Source organism: Mesoplodon densirostris, chromosome 14 (assembly GCF_025265405.1).
Source record: "Mesoplodon densirostris isolate mMesDen1 chromosome 14, mMesDen1 primary haplotype, whole genome shotgun sequence".
Classification (NCBI taxonomy): Eukaryota; Metazoa; Chordata; class Mammalia; order Artiodactyla; family Ziphiidae; genus Mesoplodon; species Mesoplodon densirostris.
In genome coordinates, this window is record NC_082674.1 from 1,213,013 (window position 1) to 1,232,407 (window position 19,395).

Genomic DNA, 19,395 nt, shown 5'->3' on the forward strand with positions numbered 1-19,395 from the left:
CTCTTTCTGGATCCTGGATTCTCTCTTTCCCATTGAGCTATTTTCCTTGAGTAAATGCCCCGTTTGCTCTTGTAATAGTTCTTGATATCCGGCAGTGTACATCTTAAGCTTTGTTTCTCTTTTCCAAGATTTCCTTGACTGCACTTGAGTCTTGTATTTCCATTTAAAATTCAGAATCACTTTATCAATTTCTAGAAACTTGCTGAGGTTATGATTTTCTATTGTTTTGAATCTTAGATTAATCTGGGGAGAAGTGACAACTTGACGATATTAATTCATCCACTTCATGAGCACGATCTATTCTATGACATTTAGGTCTCCTTATATCCTGTTAATAATGTTTTTAAAATTTTCAGAGACCTTGGACTTTTTTTTTTTTTTTGGGGGGGCTGTGTTGGGTCTTCGTTGCTGCACGCAGGCTTTCTCTAGTTGCGGTGAGCAGCAGCTGCTCTTCGTTGCAGTGCGCGGACTTCTCATTGCGGTGGCTTCTCTTGTTGAGGAGCACCAGCTCTAGGTGTGCAGGCTTCAGTAGTTGTGGCACGTGGGCTCAGTAGTTGTGGCTCGTGGGCTCTACAGCGCAGGCTCAGTAGCTGTGGCACACGAGCTTAGTTTCTCCACGGTATGTGGGATCTTCCCAGACCAGGGCTCAAACCCATGTCTCTGCACTGGCAGGCAGATTCCTAACCACTGTGCCACCAGGGAGGCCCCAAAACCTTGTACGTCTTTTATTAAATTGATTTCTAGATGTTGGTGACTTTTTTTGTTAATATCTTTATTGGAATATAATTGCTTTACATTGTTGTGTTAGCTTCTGCTGTATAACAGAGTGAATCAGCTATACGTATACATATATCCCCATATCCCCTCCCTCTTGCGTCTCCCTCCCACCCTCCCTATCCCACCCCTCTAGGTGGTCACAAAGTGCCAAGCTGATCTCGCTGTGGATATTGGTGACTGTTAATGCTGCTGTAAGTTGTATCTTCTTATATCTTTCAGTTGTTATACTTGTTGCTGATGTGTTGACATGTACTTTCAAAATACTGACATAGTATACCATTAACTGATACCTTTATTAATGCCATGACTAATCATTTATCTATTTTCATACTTTAAGATTATCTCTGTGCTCAGTAATGGCATCTGTGGAAAATGCTTTGTTTTTTCCTTTCCAACCTTCAGTCCTTGTAAGTACACAAAGGCAGATGCTGGCTGGGAGCTGCAGGGCGTGGCTGCGGGGAGGTGGCAGGGTGAGCATCTATTTCTCAGTCCCCAGGAGGAAGTTCTCCAGATTCAACACTGAAGGCCACAGATGCTCTGAGTCTTTCTTAGAGGTTTTCCGTAAGGTCAGGGAAGGTACCTTTTATTAAAAGGCTTCGTTGTGAATGACTTTTATCAAATGGCTTTTTGAGACTTGCTCACGGTCACGGGAGTGTCTCCGTGTTCTGAGCCTGTGACGGGGTGCCTCCCAGGAGCCCTGTCCGCCTGCCCTGTGTGGTCCTGTCCCACTTCTGTCCAGGGCTAGTCTGCGTGTCCATAGTGTTGGGCTGATGTGGTGATACTCAGTTACAGAAACCCTGCTCCATCTTGGGGGCAGGTCCTTTCTGTCTCGGATCACGCTTTCTGGGGGATGCTGTGTTGTGAATGGCCAGCTGGAGAGGCCCCAGGGCCCAGACGGGGAGCTCCCGGCCGGCAGCACAGAAGCGGGTGGCCGCCGACCTGTCACCCGGAGCCCACTCCCACCTGACTGCTGCCCCCATGGCTGACCGCGGCCGCAGGGGACCCGCATCCAGATCCCAGAAGCTGTGAGGTGTTGGATGTCTTATTATGCAGAGGTAGGTAACTGTTACATGGAGGTACAGTTACTTTCAGATGAGAAACTACAATCCCTTCCTTGATTCACTTGTTCAAAAAGTATTTTCCTTTCAATATTTTTCTGGATTCAATTTGGTAACATTTTCTTTAGGATGTTTACATTTATGTTCAAGAGGGTGTTTGGTAAGTAAATTCACTTTATTATAACCTCCTTACCGTGTTTTAGAACTAGCTTAGCTTGGGGTTATAAATGAGTTAAATGGTGTTCCTTTTTTGTTTTTCTGGAAGAGTTTGTATAATAGCATTATTTTTTCCTGAAATATGTGGAAATAACTGCTGAAGCTATATAGGCCTAGAGTTTACTTTGTGAAAGATTTTTAATAGTGAATTCAGCTTTTAAAACATGTAGTAATATTTGCATGAAAACAGTGATGAACAGGAGTAACCTGGTGGGTGTGGCTATTCCAATAAAACTTTATTTACGGAAACAGGTCTTTGGCTGCCCTGTGACTAGATCATTGATTTTCAACAGCTTTTTAAAAATAAATAATGCATTAAAAGATGTAAATTTTCTTTGAAACACATTTCAAGGAGTTGTAACTTCATTATCCATTCAAAGTACATTTCCACTGTGATTTTTACAACGTTGATCTGTGGTAATTTGGAAGTAGATTGCTTAACTTTGAAGGAGAGGAGATTTTATGTTATCTTTTTTGGCTCATTTTCCACTGTAGAGTATGTGAAAAGGACACAGTCTGAGTGATTTTGACCCTTTGACCTCCTCCCCCTCCTCTGTCCCCCTCCCCTCCCTCCTCTATCCGTTCCTCCCTCCTCCCTCCCCCTCCCTCCCCCTCCCCTCCCTCATCTCTCCCTTCCCTCCTCCGTCCACCCTTCCCCCACTACCCCTCCCCCTCCTCCCTCCCCTCCCCTCTCCCCTCCCTCCTCCCCCATTCTCCTCTCCCTCCTCCCTCCTCCCTCCTCCCCTCCCCCTCTCCCTCCCTTGTCTCTCCCTTCCCTCCTTCTCCTCCCCATCCCCCTCCAGTTGTCCACATCCCCATGTCCCCTCTTGCTCTCTGGCACTGCACTGAAGCTCATCCTTACAGGGTTTAACCCACACTTTGTTGGCCTACAAGCCCCAGATCATCAGATTACCCTTCAGGACTGTGTGCTTATATTCAGAGAAACATAGAGTTCCAAGTCTGAGGAATTCTATGTCAGTTGTCAGAATCTTTCTTCATTTTTTGCTCAGTTTCACAGTATTTTGAGAAAGTCCGTCTTGTGCTGTGATCTTCAGCTGTGCCATTTCTTTATTTCATCGAGGAGGGAGAGGGCTCGTCTGTGTGTTGCTGGTGGTGGTTCTGAGGGGGGAGTGGAGCCAGGTGGTCCCTACGTCTCCTTTAGTGACGCCTGCCTGCTGTGTAAGTGCTGCGCCCTCACTCATAGGCGGCAGTGGGCAGTGCACGCCCACCTCCCTGACACTCTGGGCCCCCTACGATGAGGCCAGTGATGTGGACAGATGTGGTGCCTGACCCTCTGGTGCTGACCTTGTGGTCAGATGCGGGGACCACGCAGGATGAGGAGATGCTCCCCGGGCCTGTGGTCCTGAGGGCAGTTCCCTCCCAGCCTTGCTGCTGGCCCCCCGGGAACCACCGTCTCCTGGAGGCTGACCCGGGTCTGTGCCCTCTGCAGCTTCTGTACGATGAGTGACCTCCTCGAAGGTATTTGGAGGGCGGCCCTCCTGTTGCCATGGAAATGTTTAATTCTTCTGGGATGCGAGTTTTTAATGCTCTGACTCTCTGTTATAAGTAGAGGGCTGGGGTTTTGCGTACAGACATCACTTTGATGAGCTGAAGGATCCTGGGAGCAAACCTCAGCCCCCACTGCAGTTTCCACTGGTCCTTCCAGCAGGGCCTGAGGTGCAGCCTGAAGCGGGTGGTGATGTTGACGAGCCTGTCTGGATGTGAGCCTGTGTGAGCCCTGCTGGGCCCTGCTGGGTCCTGGTTGTGGATGTCACGAGGGATTTTGTACAGGTGATGTGTTTCTGTAAATCCTCAAGTACAAAGCAGCATTAATGACCCCCGTAGCAATGAATACATCTTTTATACAAACAAGTAGGCAGTAATATCACATTTCTTATGTTATCTGAGGTTGAATTGATGTATTTTATGGATTTTCTTAGAAGGTACATTTTCAGTTGAAGAAACTAAATTAGGAAGACAGACAGGGTAAAACTGAATCATATAACTCATTTCAATTCAATAAAAGTTCACCTGAAATACATGTGATAAAAATTAGGCATTTTCAAAGTTCAAACCATAATACCGCCAAGATGAGCTGTTTTTTTTCTTCTTCTTGATCCCTTTCATTTTTTTTTTTGTTTGTTCTTGATTTTTTTTTTTTTTTTGCGGTACGCGGGCCTCTCACTGTTGTGGCCTCTCCCGTTGCGGAGCACAGGCTCCGGACGCGCAGGCTCAGCGGCCATGGCTCAAGGGCCTAGCCGCTCCGCGGCATGTGGGATCTTCCCGGACCGGGGCACGAACCCGTATCCCCTGCATCGGCAGGCGGACTCTGAACCACTGCGCCACCAGGGAAGCCCTCATTTTCATTTCATTAAAAAGGTGTTTGTCTCGCTTCCTCTCTGTCTGTCTTCCACCTGTGCAGGTGCCAAGTACACCAGACTGTGAGTGCTGTCACAGGGTCCTCACGTTATCAGACATAACCCAGGACCTCACTCAGACCGTGCATGTGCTGACTTTCACTGCTAACCAGTGAGAGCAGTGTTTCTCCTGTCTTCCACCAGCATCCATGAAATCCCAGCAGGTCACTTTGCTATCTTTCAAGCTGGGTCGAACCTCAGAACCTCCATCACTGTCAGTGATAAATTTCCTGAATTTGATCATTAGAACGGAGTGATATAAAAAATGTTCATTTTAGTATTTAGATACATAATTACACATTTATGTATTTTTTCATAATGTCTTTGTGTAACCATAATGAAACATAAATATAAATTAAAATAGTACATAGATAAAATGATGTATTTTGGGGTCTGTGACATGTGGAGGTGACCCATGGGAGACCACAAAGTACAGGAGGGAGTCAGAGGTATTACATTCTTACACTGTTCACGAAACGATACTGCTTGGTGGTAGATGGTGATACAGGAAGACGTATGTTTCCATATCCAGAGAAAACACTTAAAAATAGAACAAAGCTATATGGTTAAAACAGTTTTTTTTTTTAATTGATGAAATGGAAAACTAGCACATACTTAAAATTCATCCAAAGATGGCAAGAAAGAAGGAAACAGAAGGATGGAGAGCAGATGCCCAAACAGAAAACAAGACCAAACATGGTGGAAATAAGTCAGACCATGTGGACAGCCATCTCCAGGGTGAAGTCTGAGGGTTCATTTAAAAAGCTGGAAACTTGACAAGACCCCACTTTGCGCTGTTTACAGGGATCGCATTGAGAGAGACACAGAATGAGAGAAAAGGGTCTACTCAGACTTAGGTCCAGCTCCTCTGAGTAGGATGGGGCTGGGAGTGAAGCTTCAGCAGGGGGAGGGCACGCACACGGGGCCTGATGACCTCTGAATCAGTCTGTCCTCACGGGTGGGGAGGTGGCTTGACAAACCCAGCTTATCCTGCTTCTGCTGAGAAGTCACCTTGGTGCCAGCAGAGGGCCACTCCCAGGGTCACGTGTTCAGGAGCTGTCGGGCACCAGGTGTCCGCACACCGCAGGGAGCCTGGAACTCGCTAGATTGGCCTTTTTTTAAACAATAGTTTTCCTGCCAGTTGAGTTTACATGTAAGTAGAGGAAGAATAAGATATTCCTCTGCTCTCTTGAGTGCCCTTCCTGTTCCACACACTCAACAGGCCCCAGGAACACGATGGAAATTAGCATGCTTTCCACATCCAGGGTGTTGCAGTCAGATGAGTGATTAAGGTTATTATTGTAATTGCTAGTCCTGGATCCATCACGGCATGACTGTTCCTTATGTGCTTAGTCTATACTGTTAGTGATAAAATGCTGTAAAAATCAGAAACACAGTAAAGACAATGGCAATTAGATGTTCTAATTTTCACAGCCATTTTCTGTTTTGTTATTTTCTATACGTTGACCTACTACCAGGTTTCAGCTCCAGTGTTCATAACAAAAACCGTTTTGGCATTTGCTTAAAAATACACACCACTTACTTTAAATTCTTCTGCTGACAGTACTGGTGGAAGGCATGACATGGAGACTTAATGATTTTATTTATACATTCGGAGCTGCACGTGGATGATGGTAGTGGATCATGTGGAATTAGCTTGTGACCTACTACAGCGTTGATAGTAATTAAACAAGACATTCGCTTTCCAGGCATTAAGATCATGTAGCTTGAGAGCCAGCTGTTTACCACTGAATCATTGCAAGGACACTGCCTTCACTGGAAACGGCAGGGGTTTTCCTTGGGGCTGTTTAGAACGAAGCTTCTGAACCAAAATGTGCATTTTATTTATTTATTTTTACATCTTTATTGGAGTATAATTGCTTTACAATGGTGTGCTAGTTTCTGCTTTATAACAAAGTGAATCAGTTATACATATACATATGTTCCCATATCCCTTCCCTCTTGCGTCTCCCTCCCTCCCTCCCTCCCTATCCCACCCCTCTAGGTGGTCACAAAGCACCGAGCTGATCTCCCCGTGCTATGCGGCTGCTTCCCACTAGCTATCTATTTTACGTTTGGTAGTGTGTATATGTCCATGCCACTCTCTCGCTTTGTCACAGTAAGCTGTGACAAAATGTGCATTTTAAAAGACAGACATTGTAATATCCATAACACCTTTATCAGTGCCAGTACGTCTGTTTTATCATTTTGATGAGGAGTGTTCTGTAGAAGCTTTAAGGTGGAAAGTGCTTATTGTAGTTGATCATAAAAAACATATCTGTGTTTGAACTTATATTCAGTATTTCATAAAATGCTAAATACCTTAACAAATAAGTCATGACATAAAGTCCCATCCTGTGACAAGACTGTTACTTTATCACATGCTGAACACAGACAGATGTACCCAAGTGTATGCGATGGACATTCAAACAGCCTGAGTGTCTTTTTATATGTTTAGAGTTTTTTATGTAAGTTTATGCAAGTGGAAAAATCTTTGTCTTCTAGTTTACATCCTAAAATTGTCTGATCTGTCTGTGAAAATGAACTATATTCCCATCAAAGTCCTGGCCACTGATGATTATGAAAGTGGGAATGGTGAGTGTGGGCTCGTCCTGGAGGGCACCCTGAGTCTGGGAGAGCACCACGACCCAGGCCCCTGGAGGAGACTGATACCACTGTGGCCACCATGGGAGGGTGGATGGGTGTGGCAGGTGCTGGCTCTGGGAATGTGGTACCCAAGCAAGCTCTCCTCTCTCTGCCCCACTTTTCTGGATGAAGGAGGAGGAGGTCGTTGGCTAGAGAGATGTCCAGCTGCCTGGTGGCAGGTGTGAGGCAGGCAGAGCTGGGTCCATCTCAGATGAGTGATACTTCCATGTGCCTTACCTGTGGGAAGGGTGGTTTATGGGGGTCTCATCTGCAAAAGGGGCCCTGCACACCTCCCGTTCAGCCTGGGGCCGCCACAGGAGACACCTGTGAAAACAGCACATTGTAAGCTCTAAAGCACTGTGACTTCACCAGCTTTCATGGGGGTTTTTTTTCTCCTGACATTTCTTTTTTGGCCAAAATATACTAAGTTAAGTCTGTTCCCCCTGGGAACTTGGAAGGAGTGGTTAAATGACGCGATTTTAGGAGTGTCTCTATTTTGTAATTAACTGCCTTTAACCTATAAACATCCCTAAAGAATTTAAAGGTTACTGTATATATAAAATGCCAAACATACCCCTACAATTTTACATTATAACTTTCTTAGGAAACATTTTTCAAGAGTAAGTGCAGTGTAAATTTGAAGCAGCTCAAATCCTGATTTAGCAGAACTTAAATAATTATTATAACAGGTACTGCTTAAATCAAAAGTCTAGCTTCAGCAAGAATGTCCTAACAGAAGCAATGTTGACAGTGTATCCCTTTAATTTTTATTGTACTTTGAAGTGTTTGAGCCACTTTTATGTGTGTGATCTTATTTAATTCATTATTGCATTGCCATGTGGGTCAAAGATAATGTCCTTTTAAATCAAAATGAATAAAATAATCATGGAATCACATGTTAACATGCAGAATAGACCATAAGGGTCCTCTTCTCTCCCAATATAGATGCCAAAACTGATGGCCAGATAGGAGTGATAACTTACAGAAGGTCATGTAACCAAGAAAAATAGGTCAGGTGAGCATCCCCGATTAAAGCTGCAGATGTAGCTTGTGTGTGTGCATTTGTAAGTTAAACCCCACATGTCCGAGGCACCGCTCGAGTGATGAGGACGTGACCTCATGGTGATGAGCTGCCTGGGGCGTCCTCCACAGCAAGTCTCAGCACATGACCCAGCTTTCCTGGGGATGTCGTTTATGTCTTTAAACTTCAAACTCTTGCTTTTGTGGGGCAGAATATTATCTGTTTTTCCAGTGTAAAGCTTTCTTTTCTGTTGGTTGGTATAAAATGAATGCCTTAAGGTCCGGCTTTTCTTTACCCCTAGGAGGCAAGCAGTAGTTGTTTTGATGTATTTTTAGGGGAATATTGCCTGATTGTCATTTTTTCCCTCCATATCTGAACTGTTTGGGGACATTTGTTTTTTATTTAGTTGTTTTACAATGTTGTGTTAGTTTCTTCTGTACAGCGAAGTGGAGTTCCCTGTGCTATACAGCAGGTTCTCATTAGTTCTCTATTTTATACATATTAGTGTATACATGTCAATCCCAATCTCCCAGTTCATCCCACCCCTCTTTCCCCCCTTTCCTTTCTAAAATCTTGGTTGTGGATTTTCCCGGTGCGGATGCTCTTCCTGGTTGTCTGCCCATTGATGCCTCGATCCTTTCATTTTGTGTGAAGAGCTGCAGGACTAACAAAGTCGATTTTTTCTTTCTGGTACCGAAAGTGGCTTCATTTTTGCTGATATGTAAATACTGTGAAAAGATAACCTACTAGGAAAACCCCTGGATTGCATTCACCTTCTGCTGGTTTGAGACAGGCTATTAGAAACTTTCACAGGTAATGTCTCCTTGACTCATTCTATCACCCAGGGAAGTTGGAATGATCTAATTTTACCCATCAGGAAACGGAGGCTCAGAGGAGGAAGATGGATGGTCCAAATGTGTATGGCCAGCATGTGACAGAACTGGAATTAATTTTTATGTCCTCTGATGCTTTTTCTATGGCATCACTGGACTTCTCTACAGGATCTTTTCATTTTTTACATATTGCAAAAGTAATTGCTCAAAAGTACATAAACCTCACGGTTTCAGTTGTACCGTGTATAGAATGTCTACAGCCTTTCAGGGAATATTTTGTATGACCTTTCATATTTGTTAGACCCAGTAAACCAAGATCAAAGAGACAATATTAGAAGTTTAGAATTCTTTGTAACAAAGTACTACTTATAATGCCCTTAGGTATGTATTGCTAAAAACTGGACTAAATTAAAAATCCATCCCTGTCTTTCTCCCCGTGAATAAACTGCTAAGGGATACAGATAGACTGTCTCCCTCCTCTGTGTGTTTTCATAGCTCTTTGTTTTTATTTTATTTTTGCACTTGATATTCATTCTTTAATTTATTTTTCAATGATTCAGTGAAGAAAATATGCTTATTTCTGAATAAACAAGGAAAATGCATTAAGACTTCTTGTGAACATCTCTGTATTGTAACTTGTGTACAATGCTCTTTGGTAGAATAGCCATGAGCATCTGGTGAGTGAGAGGTTGTCCACTGTGCTCTGTTACAGAACAGGCTTCTGTTTTGTGTGGTTCTCCTGGAAACCTTCAGCTTCGCCGCACTCCTCACACATACATCACGGAGTGGTTTGAGAGGGGTGTTCTTGGTTGTATAAGTAAATTAAAAAGCTATAAAATAGTTAACTTTAGTTTTTATGATTTTTTAAAAATTAGCAGGCAGACTGCTAATTTGCCACCTCCACTCATATGAAGGGCAAGCCATTTTAGCAGTGAGTGTAAAAGTGGCCAGATTAAACCATCCATAATAGGTGATACATATACGTATATGAGAATTGTGGACATTTACATAAAATGTTGGTTTTTTGTTTGTTTTTTTTTCTCCTTTTTTAAAACATCTTTATTGGAGTATAATTGCTTTACAATGGTGTATTAGTTTCTGCTGTATAACAAAGTGAATCAGCTGTACATATACATATATCCCCATATCTTCTCCCTTTTGCATCTCCCTCCCACCCTCCCTATCCCACCCTTCTAGGTGGTCACAAAGCAGCGAGCTGATCTCCCTGTGCTATGCAGCCGCTTTCCACTAGCTATCTATTTTACATTTGGTAGTGTGTATATGTTCATGCCACTCTCTCACTTTGTCCCAGCTTACCCTTCCCCCTCCCCGTGTCCTCAAGTCCATTCTCTACGTCTGCATCTTTATTCCTGTCCTGCCCCGAGGTTCATCAGAACCTTTTTTTTTTTTTTTACATTCCATATATATGTGTTAGCATACGGTATTTGTTTTTCTCTTTCTGACTTGCTTCACTCTGTATGACAGACTCTAGGTCCATCCACCTCACTACAAATAACTCAATTTCATTTCTTTTTATGGTTCAGTAATATTCCATTGTATATATGTGCCACGTCTTCTTTATCCATTCATCTGTCAGTGGACACTTAGGTTGCTTCCATGTCCTGGCTATTGTAAATAGAGCTGCAATGAATATTGTGGTACATGACTCTTTTTAAATTATAGTTGTCTCAGGGTATATGCCCGGTAGTGGGATTGCTGGGTCATATGGTAGTTCTATTTTTAGTTTTTTAAGGAACCTCCATACTGTTCTCTATAGTGGCTGTGCCAATTCACATTCCCACCGACACTGCAAGAAGGTTCTCTTTTCTCCACATCCTCTCCAGCATTTATTGTTTGTAGATTTTTTGGTGATGGCCATTCTGACCAGTGTGAGGTGATACCTCATAGTGGTTTTGACTTGCATTTCTCTAATGATTAGTGATGTTGAGCATCCTTTCATGTGTTTGTTGGCAATCTGTATATCTTCTTTGGAGAAATGTCTATTTAGGTCTTTTGCCTATTTTTGGATTGGGTTGTTTGTTTTTTGATATTGAGCTGCATGAGCTGCTTATAAATTTTGGAGATTAATCCTTTGTCAGTTGCTTCATTTGCAAATATTTTTTCCCATTCTGAGGGCTGTCTTTTTGTCTTGTTTATGGTTTCCTTTGCTGTGCAAAAGGTTTTAAGTTTCATTAGGTCCCATTTGTTTATTTTTGTTTTTATTTCCATTTCTCTAGGAGGTGGGTCAAAAAGGATCTTGCCGTGATGTATGTCATAGAGTGTTCAGCCTATGTTTTCCTCTAAGAGTTTTATAGTGTCTGGCCTTACATTTAGGTCTTTAATCCATTTTGAGTTTATTTTTGTGTATGGTGTTAGGGAGTGTTCTAATTTCATTCTTTTACATGTAGCTGTCCAGTTTTCCCAGCACCACTTATTGAAGAGGCTGTTTTTTCTCCATTGTATATCCTTGCCTCCTTTATCAAAGATAAGGTGACCATATGTGTGTTGGTTTATCTCTGGGCTTTCTATCCTGTTCCATTGATCTATATTTCTGTTTTTATGCCAGTACCATACTGTCTTGATTACTGTAGCTTTGTAGTATAGCGTGAAGTCAGGGAGTCTGATTCCTCCAGCTCCATTTTTCTTTCTCAAGATTGCTTTGGCTATTCGGGGTCTTTTGTGTTTCCATACAACTTGTGAAATTTTTTGTTCTAGTTCTATGAAAAATGCCAGTGGTAGTTTGATAGGAATTGCATTGAATCTGTAGATTGCTTTGGGTAGTATAGTCATTTTCACAATGTTGATTCTTCCAATTCAAGAACATGGCATATCTCTTCACCTGTTTGTATTGTCTTTAATTTCTTTCATCAGTGCCTTATATTTTTCTGCATACAGGTCTTTTGTCTCTTTAGGTAGGTTTATTCCTAGGTACTTTATTCTTTTTTTGTTGTAATGGTAAATGGGAGTGTTTCCTTAATTTTTCTTTCAGATTTTCTATAGTTAGTGTATAGGAGTGCAAGAGATTTCTGTGCATTAATTTTGTATCCTGCAACTTTACCAAATTCATTGATTAGCTCTAGTAGTTTTCTGGTAGCATCTTTAGGAGTCTCTATGTATAGTATCATGCCATCTGCAAACAGTGACAGTTTTACTTCTTTTCTGATTTGTATTCCTTTTATTTCTTCTTCTTCTCTGATTGCTGTGGCTAAAACTTCCAAAACTATGTTGAATAATAGCGGTGAGAGTGGGCAACCTTGTCTTGTTCCTGATCTTAGAGGAAATGGTTTCAATTTTTCACCATTGAGAACAATGCTGGCTGTGGGTTTGTCATATATGTCCTTTATTATGTTGAGGTAAGTTTCCTCTATGCCTACTTTCTGGATAGTTTTTATCATAAATGAGTGTTGACTTTGTCACACGCTTTTTCTGCATTTATTGAGATTATCATATGGTCTTTATCCTTCAACTTGTTAATATGGTGTATCACATTGATTGATTTTGTGTATATTGATGAATCCTTGCATTCCTGGGATAAACCCACTTCATCATGGTGTATTATCCTTTTAAAGTCTGTTGGATTCTGTTTGCTACTATTTGTTTTTTGAAATCCTGTCATTCTAAATTTTCTCCATGCATTTCTGTACATTTATATTTATGTACGAACTTAATTTTTTGTATCTTAGGTACTGCGTGCTCTTTTGCTCTTCAGGAATTGATATCTGTGGACAGTTTTCTTGCCAAGAGGTACAGAACTGATATTCTAAGTCCATCAGGTGTGTTAAGTCTGTTAGGCTCATGCTTAGTGTCACATCAAAGGGTGACGCACTCTAACCGTGAAGAGAGTGGGGAACAGTGGTTTGCATAACCCCCAGGGCAGCTGCCTGGCTGCGCCTGTGGGTGGATTCCTGGAGGCAGAGACACCCGATTTCAGATCAGGCATGACAGACGCCCTCGTTATCCCCGGACCCTTTCCAGGAGGCAGGTGGCACCTGCACCAGCCACACGTAGGCCACCTGCTCCTCCAGGTCCTGTCCACACTAGGTACTGCTGTTCTCTTTCAATGTTTGCCTATCAAATAGTTTAAAAATCATGAATCATTGTTGAGTAATTGTGAGTCTTTGGGTTCCTGGTGAGCTGGCATCTCTTTTCAAATGTATTGTTCATTTTATTCCTTCTTTTGGGAATTCCTTTTCATGTCTTTGACTCAGTTTTTATAGGATGTTCACTTGTCCGTCTTCGGTTGTAAGACTCTTCCTGTTAACCTCGTGTCTACTATATGCATATATTTTTGTATATGGAGTCCTTGTCATACAAACTTTTATATTTCCATGTAGTGAATTCCATGAATCTTTTTCTCAAGAATTTCTGGCTGTTGAGTTAAGCTAACCTGGTAGTTTTTCCTCACACACACTAATATTTTCTTCAAGAAATTTTGTTTTTCTATGTTTTTACAAGGGTTGATCTCTCTGGGAGTGTTTTTGAAATAAGGTATGAGAACCATGTTTATAATGATCGAAATCACTAAGCAATAGTCTTAGGATATTTTTGGGAATTCCATGGCGGTCCAGTGGTTTGGATGCATCACTTCCACTGCCTAGGGCCTGGGTTCAATCCCTGGTCAGGGAACTAAGATACCGCAAGCCATGTGGTGAGGCTACAAAAGCAAAAGAGATTATGAACTATTTCCAATGATGTAATTAAACTTTCTGGAGCCTTCCTTTGCCTCTTGCATCCGACTGCTTAGCACCACAATATGTGGTGAGCTTAATGTTTCATGGATCAATTATCTTCCTGCAGCACCAGTCTTATTTCACAAAATGTAACCTTAGTGTTATCCTGGTAAATTTCACAGTCGTCTTCATGGATTGTTATTGGAATTGCGTGGACGTGAAGATGCATTTGTGGGAAGAGGGTGGCCTTCCTGTTCCACTTGTTTACAGAGCATGCCCTGTGCCCCTGGCCGATGGCGTCTGCTGTGAGAGCTGGGAACCCGGCAGTGAGGCCAGGGCCCCCCGCCTAGGATGCCTGGCTCCGGCACGAGGCCCACAGTCCCGTGGGCTGAAGGGAGAAGATGAAGCAGGGGGCAGGGGTTAGGGCCCTGTGGCCGGTGGGGAGGTCTGTCCATAAGGCCAGTCTCAGCCAAGACCTACAGGTGACGAGAGGGGCCGCGTGGGACTCGGAGGGACCAGGGGATGCAGGGGCCGAGGACCAGATCCTGGGCCAGGCTGGGGGCCACCGCCGGGCTGGGATGAGGACCGGGGCCAGAGGGAGAGGGTCTTCAGGCAGCGAGCGGCCTTGCGGTCCTGGGAGGCCCTGTCTGGAGGATGGGTGGCCCGTGTGGACGGTGGGCTGACAGGGTCAGCCTGGGTCGGGCAGGGCTACAGGGGAGAGGGTGGCAGCCCAGGTACTGAGTGCAGCGTGGGCTCTGGACATTTTGTAGGCAGAGGCTGTGGGATGGGCCTCTGGACTCACCGTGCGGGTGAGGAGGGCAGGGCACAGGGGCCGCCGACGGGACAAGGACACAGCGAGGACTCACCCCTCACTGAGGCGGGGGCCCCGCATGGGCAGGTGTTCGTTTTGTTCTTCATTTGGGGGGAGTTTAGGTTCTTAACATTTTTGCTTTTGGGTATAGTTTTGTTCTTAATTTTTTGGCTTTTGAATGGCAAAGACCAACATGTAGTTTAAAGAAGTTGTTTTATTTCCGAGAAATGTGTGTTCAGTTTGTAAAGGGGGGACCTGCTGACCGTGTCTGGTGTGAGGGAAGAGCCCGGCTCGGCGGTCTGTCTTCTGTTCCTGCCTCTGTGCCTCTGGGCGGGTCCCCTGAGGACGGTGGTGCTGGGATCCCGGGAAGGGGGCTGCTATGTTTATATTACGGGGATATTCATCTCTGGCGCACTCATGTCATTTGACAGAAGAGGAGTGATTTTCTAGAAGAAAGTGATGAGAAGAAGATTGTGATTTTGAGTGGAACGCTGAATGGTCTCCAGTTTGTTCATGTTCCTGACTTCATTTTTCAACATTTTGAGCAGCAGTTGGCTTTACTTCGGGCAGCGTCACGGGGTCAGATGGCACCTTAAGACAACAGACAACTCGCCTTAGTTCTCCACGGAATCCCTTTGCTTTCAGTAGCTGACTCGTTAAATGTCTAGCGCAGTTTAAATACTGTGTTTAACTTGTTAAAGCTCTGCCACCCTTCCTTTCGCCTCTGACCTGCGTTCTCCTCGTGGGCCGGGTGGAGGGGGTTTCGTCGCCAAGACAACTGACTGGGAGAAACGTGGGCTGGTCGTGCTGAATTGGCTGGAAGTGAACACTGTGCGTTTTACACGTCGATAGAAATGGGTCGAAGTTGAGCCTCTTTGATGTGAACCGGAAACGGTTCTCCCTCTAAACGACATGCAGGGATCAGCCCTCTCCCTGCGGGGCTGTCCTGGCCTCGGGTTCCCTTGGGTGCTGGGTCCCTCCAGCCCTGGCCCCACCAGCAGCCACCCCGGGTCCTCTCCTGAGTGTCCCCACCGACTCCACGTGGCCAAGGCCCCCACGGAACGGCTGTTCCGTGTGGTCAACCCCACAAGGGTGTTTGTGGGCGCATCCGTGACTTGGGAGCCGGCGAAACTCCTGTTCCCACAGAGATGCCACGTCCTGCTGGATTAAAGCTTGTTTTATAAAAGGATGCATGATGACCTCTGACCCCGCAGTAGGAAAAAAAAAACGCCTCCTTGCAGACACTGCCTCTTAGTCTTTTTTTTTATCAGCCTTTGGTTTTACTTTGAGTTCAGGTTTCCTAGTTCACAACTGAAGGCTTGTCTGTGTGAAGCCAAACCTCATCTTCCTGCCCTGATTGCTGCACAGTGACACAGATGCTGCGTGCCTTTGCACATTATGTGTGCGTGTGTGCATGTGTGCCTGCTTGGACGGCAGGGGGAGAGGCCTCACCTGGACACACCCTCACTCCAGTGAGCCCTGGGGCCGTCTGGTCCTGGCCTGAGGACCAGACACCTGCGGCCTTTCCCCGCATCCCGCCCCTCCTCCCCTCCTCCTGGCTGCAGGGCTGTGTCCGAGGCCGTGCTGGCCGGAGCCCTGTGCAGGCACAAGAGGGACAGGAGGGCCGTCCAAGTGCTCGCCCGGGACCCGTGCCCACCTGTGGGACCGGGCGCCGCTCAGCCGGGGGCGGGTCCATGACTTCACGCGGACGAGGTGACTTCTAATTTATCCGAAGGTGCCTTTCTGACTCATCCGTTCCTCACCTGCTAAAAACATGTTTTATGCAAATCCTATAAAGACTACTCAGGAAGAAATATTTAAAATTCCATTATTTTGTGTTAAATTAATCAGTTCCTAGTCAGATGCATGGGTATGTGATAAATACACAGGCGTGTTTCAGGAGGTTGTGAACAGGGGCAGGCGTGTTTTGTCAGGGTCCGTGCTCTCCCATCCTCACACCCTCTTCGCCTCTGTTTTGTTTCAGACTAAAATCGGGACTGCCTTGTTGCACGATGAAGGGTCTGGACACGCCTATGACATTCGCCTGAAGCTAACGAAAGAGGTACTGACAATTCAAAAACGAGATGTCGTCTGTGTTAGTGGCAGCAATCACAGTGCAAATGTAAGTGCTTCTGCGTCTGCAGGCCCCAGGGCTTTGTCTCTGAGTGTGTCTTGTAGATCAGCCCAGAGGTCTCCCCGGACGAAAGCCCCCTAAGAGTGGTCCTGCAGGACGTGGCCTGACAAGGTCCTCAGCCGTATCTAAATGTCCCCATTATTGCAAAGCAAAGCATCTTTTCAAGTTTGTATGGTTTACACTCCCCCTGACTTTCTTAATTTCTTCATTAATGTATTTTCCTTGAGCAGCTTTATATTAAAAATATCCCCAGACACCACAGCATGAGATTGGACATATTCACATTGGAAACTAGAAAGACGTAACTTGACAAATAATCTGATTCCTGAAAGAATAATAACTTGAGGGTTTCCATCTAGAACGACAGGCAATGAAAGATACAGCAGGTGTTTTTCAGTATCAACCTGGTCCCTGCCTCTGTGGATACAAATAGGGATTTTCACGTAAAGCTTGGTTCCTTCTCAGCTTCAGTCAATTACAAGTGAAATTTTCTTAAGGGTAAGACACTTATGTATTAGATGTGTTCGAATATTGAATAAAGATGAGGGGAAAACGCTTTTGCAAGTTTTATCTCCAAGTTTAACTTGGGACTCTTGCAAATGATGTATATATGTATACAATATATTATACTTGAAATTTCCTATTTTCCTCCCAGTGGACTTAAATGGCTGTGGATATACATGTGCATTTTGTGTTACATGTCTGCATACATGGTTATATATAGAAATTATCAACATCAGTCCTTACTCCTTCCTTTGAATAGACCTTCCCATCAGCTCTAAAAATGATGAGCAAGAAACCATGTAGAGGATAGGAGGTTCCCTGAAGCTCTTCCATCCCCAGGTCACGGCTGGCTCTTCTGGAGGCTCTGGAGACCCTCATTTGTGTGGGTTTCTGGATCCTCATGACCTTTATGTTGGAGATGACATAAACAGGTGCATCCGCAGTCCTGCAGTCAGCGTGTCCTCAACAGGTTCCCTGACATGAGGTGACCTTGCCTCTGTGTCCACACACACACGGCACTTTATGACCCTCAGCACTCATGTCTCCACCTGGATGGCATCCTCCTCCTTCTGTCCTGGAGCCCAAGGCCACCCTCCACCCCCCATCGCCCACCTGCTGCGCCCATTCTGGCCGCCGGCCTTGATCAAGGGCACCCCTCTGGGTCCAGAACAGTGGAGCTACACAAGGAGGGCGAGAGACAGGACGCCATCTTTCCCAGGGCTCCTCCCTGGAACCTCAGGCCCGGATCCTGCATCCCGACCTCCAGAGCCCCCGGTGCACCCTGTAGAACCCCACCCCGGCACCAGCTCTTACTAAGACTCCCGCTGGCCCCAAGTCTGATCTCTCTAGAACAGACAGAGCAATTTTGTGCTCACCTTCTCTGACCCCATCACTGACCTTCCCTTTGCTAATTTCCCTCCACGTGTTCTAAATACCACACGGAATGGGGGATAGTGGGGAGAGGGAGAAGCAGGGGCGTTTTGTAAACACTTAAGTGTCACCCTTCTTAAGAGTGAATTTGTACTCTACAGAGAATCGCAGACAAGTTACAGTAAAAGCAAGTAATGTTTCTGTGCTGTACTGTCCAGGAAAAATAAATTACACTTTTTAGGATTCAGCGTTGGATTCTCTGCCCAAGGTTATATTCTTGATGAAAATTATCAGCTCCTTCATAAGAAAAATGGGTGAGTGTTCAGACCTATAAATTTATGTTTACAATTTCAAGTGATTTATTGGTGCCTAAAGCTTGATATTAGAACTCCCTGCTCTAAGTTAGAGGGTGGGTCACGTGGATTTGTTCCCGGTCTCTTCCGGCTCCATCTCTACTGGTCTCTGCTGCTTCCTTAGGAAGCCCTCCTTTGTAGGAGAGGAGTGAATATCTCCTTGAATAAACATGCCTATCTGGGCTGGATAATTGGGGGGGGGGGGAATTCCGAGGACATTTTTGTACCTAGAAGAACATACTCAGCTACTGAGATCAGAATGTCTACTCTACCCCAGATACAGAATCACATTGGGTTCAATCCCATTACTTTGAGGAACAGTTGAAACCCTGTGTTCTTCAGATGATTATAAAAATAAAGCTAACCTGGACATGGGGGTTTATCATGTGTTTGGAGAATGAGAAAGATGACTCTTTTTTTTTTTTCTTTTTGCGGTACGCGGGCCTCTCACTGTCGTGGCCTCTCCCGTTGTGGAGCACAGGCTCCGGATGCGCAGGCCCAGCGGCCATGGCTCACGGGCCCAGCCGCTCCGCGGCATATGGGATCCTCCCAGATCGGGGCACGAACCCGTATCCCCTGCATCGGCAGGCGGACTCTCAACCACTGCGCCACCAGGGAGGCCCAAAGATGACTCTTAACAAAGGCCACGATTGTTGGTACAGAATCAGGACACCTCTAAGGGGGTCGGACCATAGTGATTCCCTTATATTCATATCGTTGAATGTTTCCACGTTAACCTCCACCAGAGAACCTGGTGGAAAGTGGTTATTTTCCATTTAAAATATTCTGAGGAGCAGGAAAGGAAGATGTAATGATGATGATTCCTCAGCTGATCAGCAGAAGAAATGAGTGTGAATTTTACTTCTCGCCAAACCTTGAGTCCCTGGGATCCCAGGAGATGAAAAATGTATCATCAGATTCAGTTCAACACACATTTACAGATGGTAAAGTCAAGCAGTACCTGGCTTGTCACTGGGACCCCAAGGCCCAGTTAGTGCCTTAGAACAGGCACTTCACTGTCGTGTGGACGGCTCACACTGGTGCTTTGATTTTCAAGATCAATTTTCTTAATAGAAAATAATACT

General features: G+C 44.9%; 1 protein-coding gene across 1 annotated transcript in view; it reads left to right on the plus strand.

Annotated features, from left to right (window-relative positions):
* The first annotated feature begins 3,306 nt into the window (after nt 1-3,306).
* The window catches only part of SNTG2 (syntrophin gamma 2), a 129,848-nt gene continuing 113,759 nt past the window's right edge, over nt 3,307-19,395 (plus strand). The window contains exons 1-4 of the mRNA XM_060117912.1: nt 3,307-3,484; nt 4,474-4,492; nt 16,015-16,108; nt 16,434-16,571. Coding sequence (XP_059973895.1) covers nt 3,307-3,484; nt 4,474-4,492; nt 16,015-16,108; nt 16,434-16,571 — 429 coding nt within the window. The remainder of the gene's footprint in view (nt 3,485-4,473; nt 4,493-16,014; nt 16,109-16,433; nt 16,572-19,395) is intronic.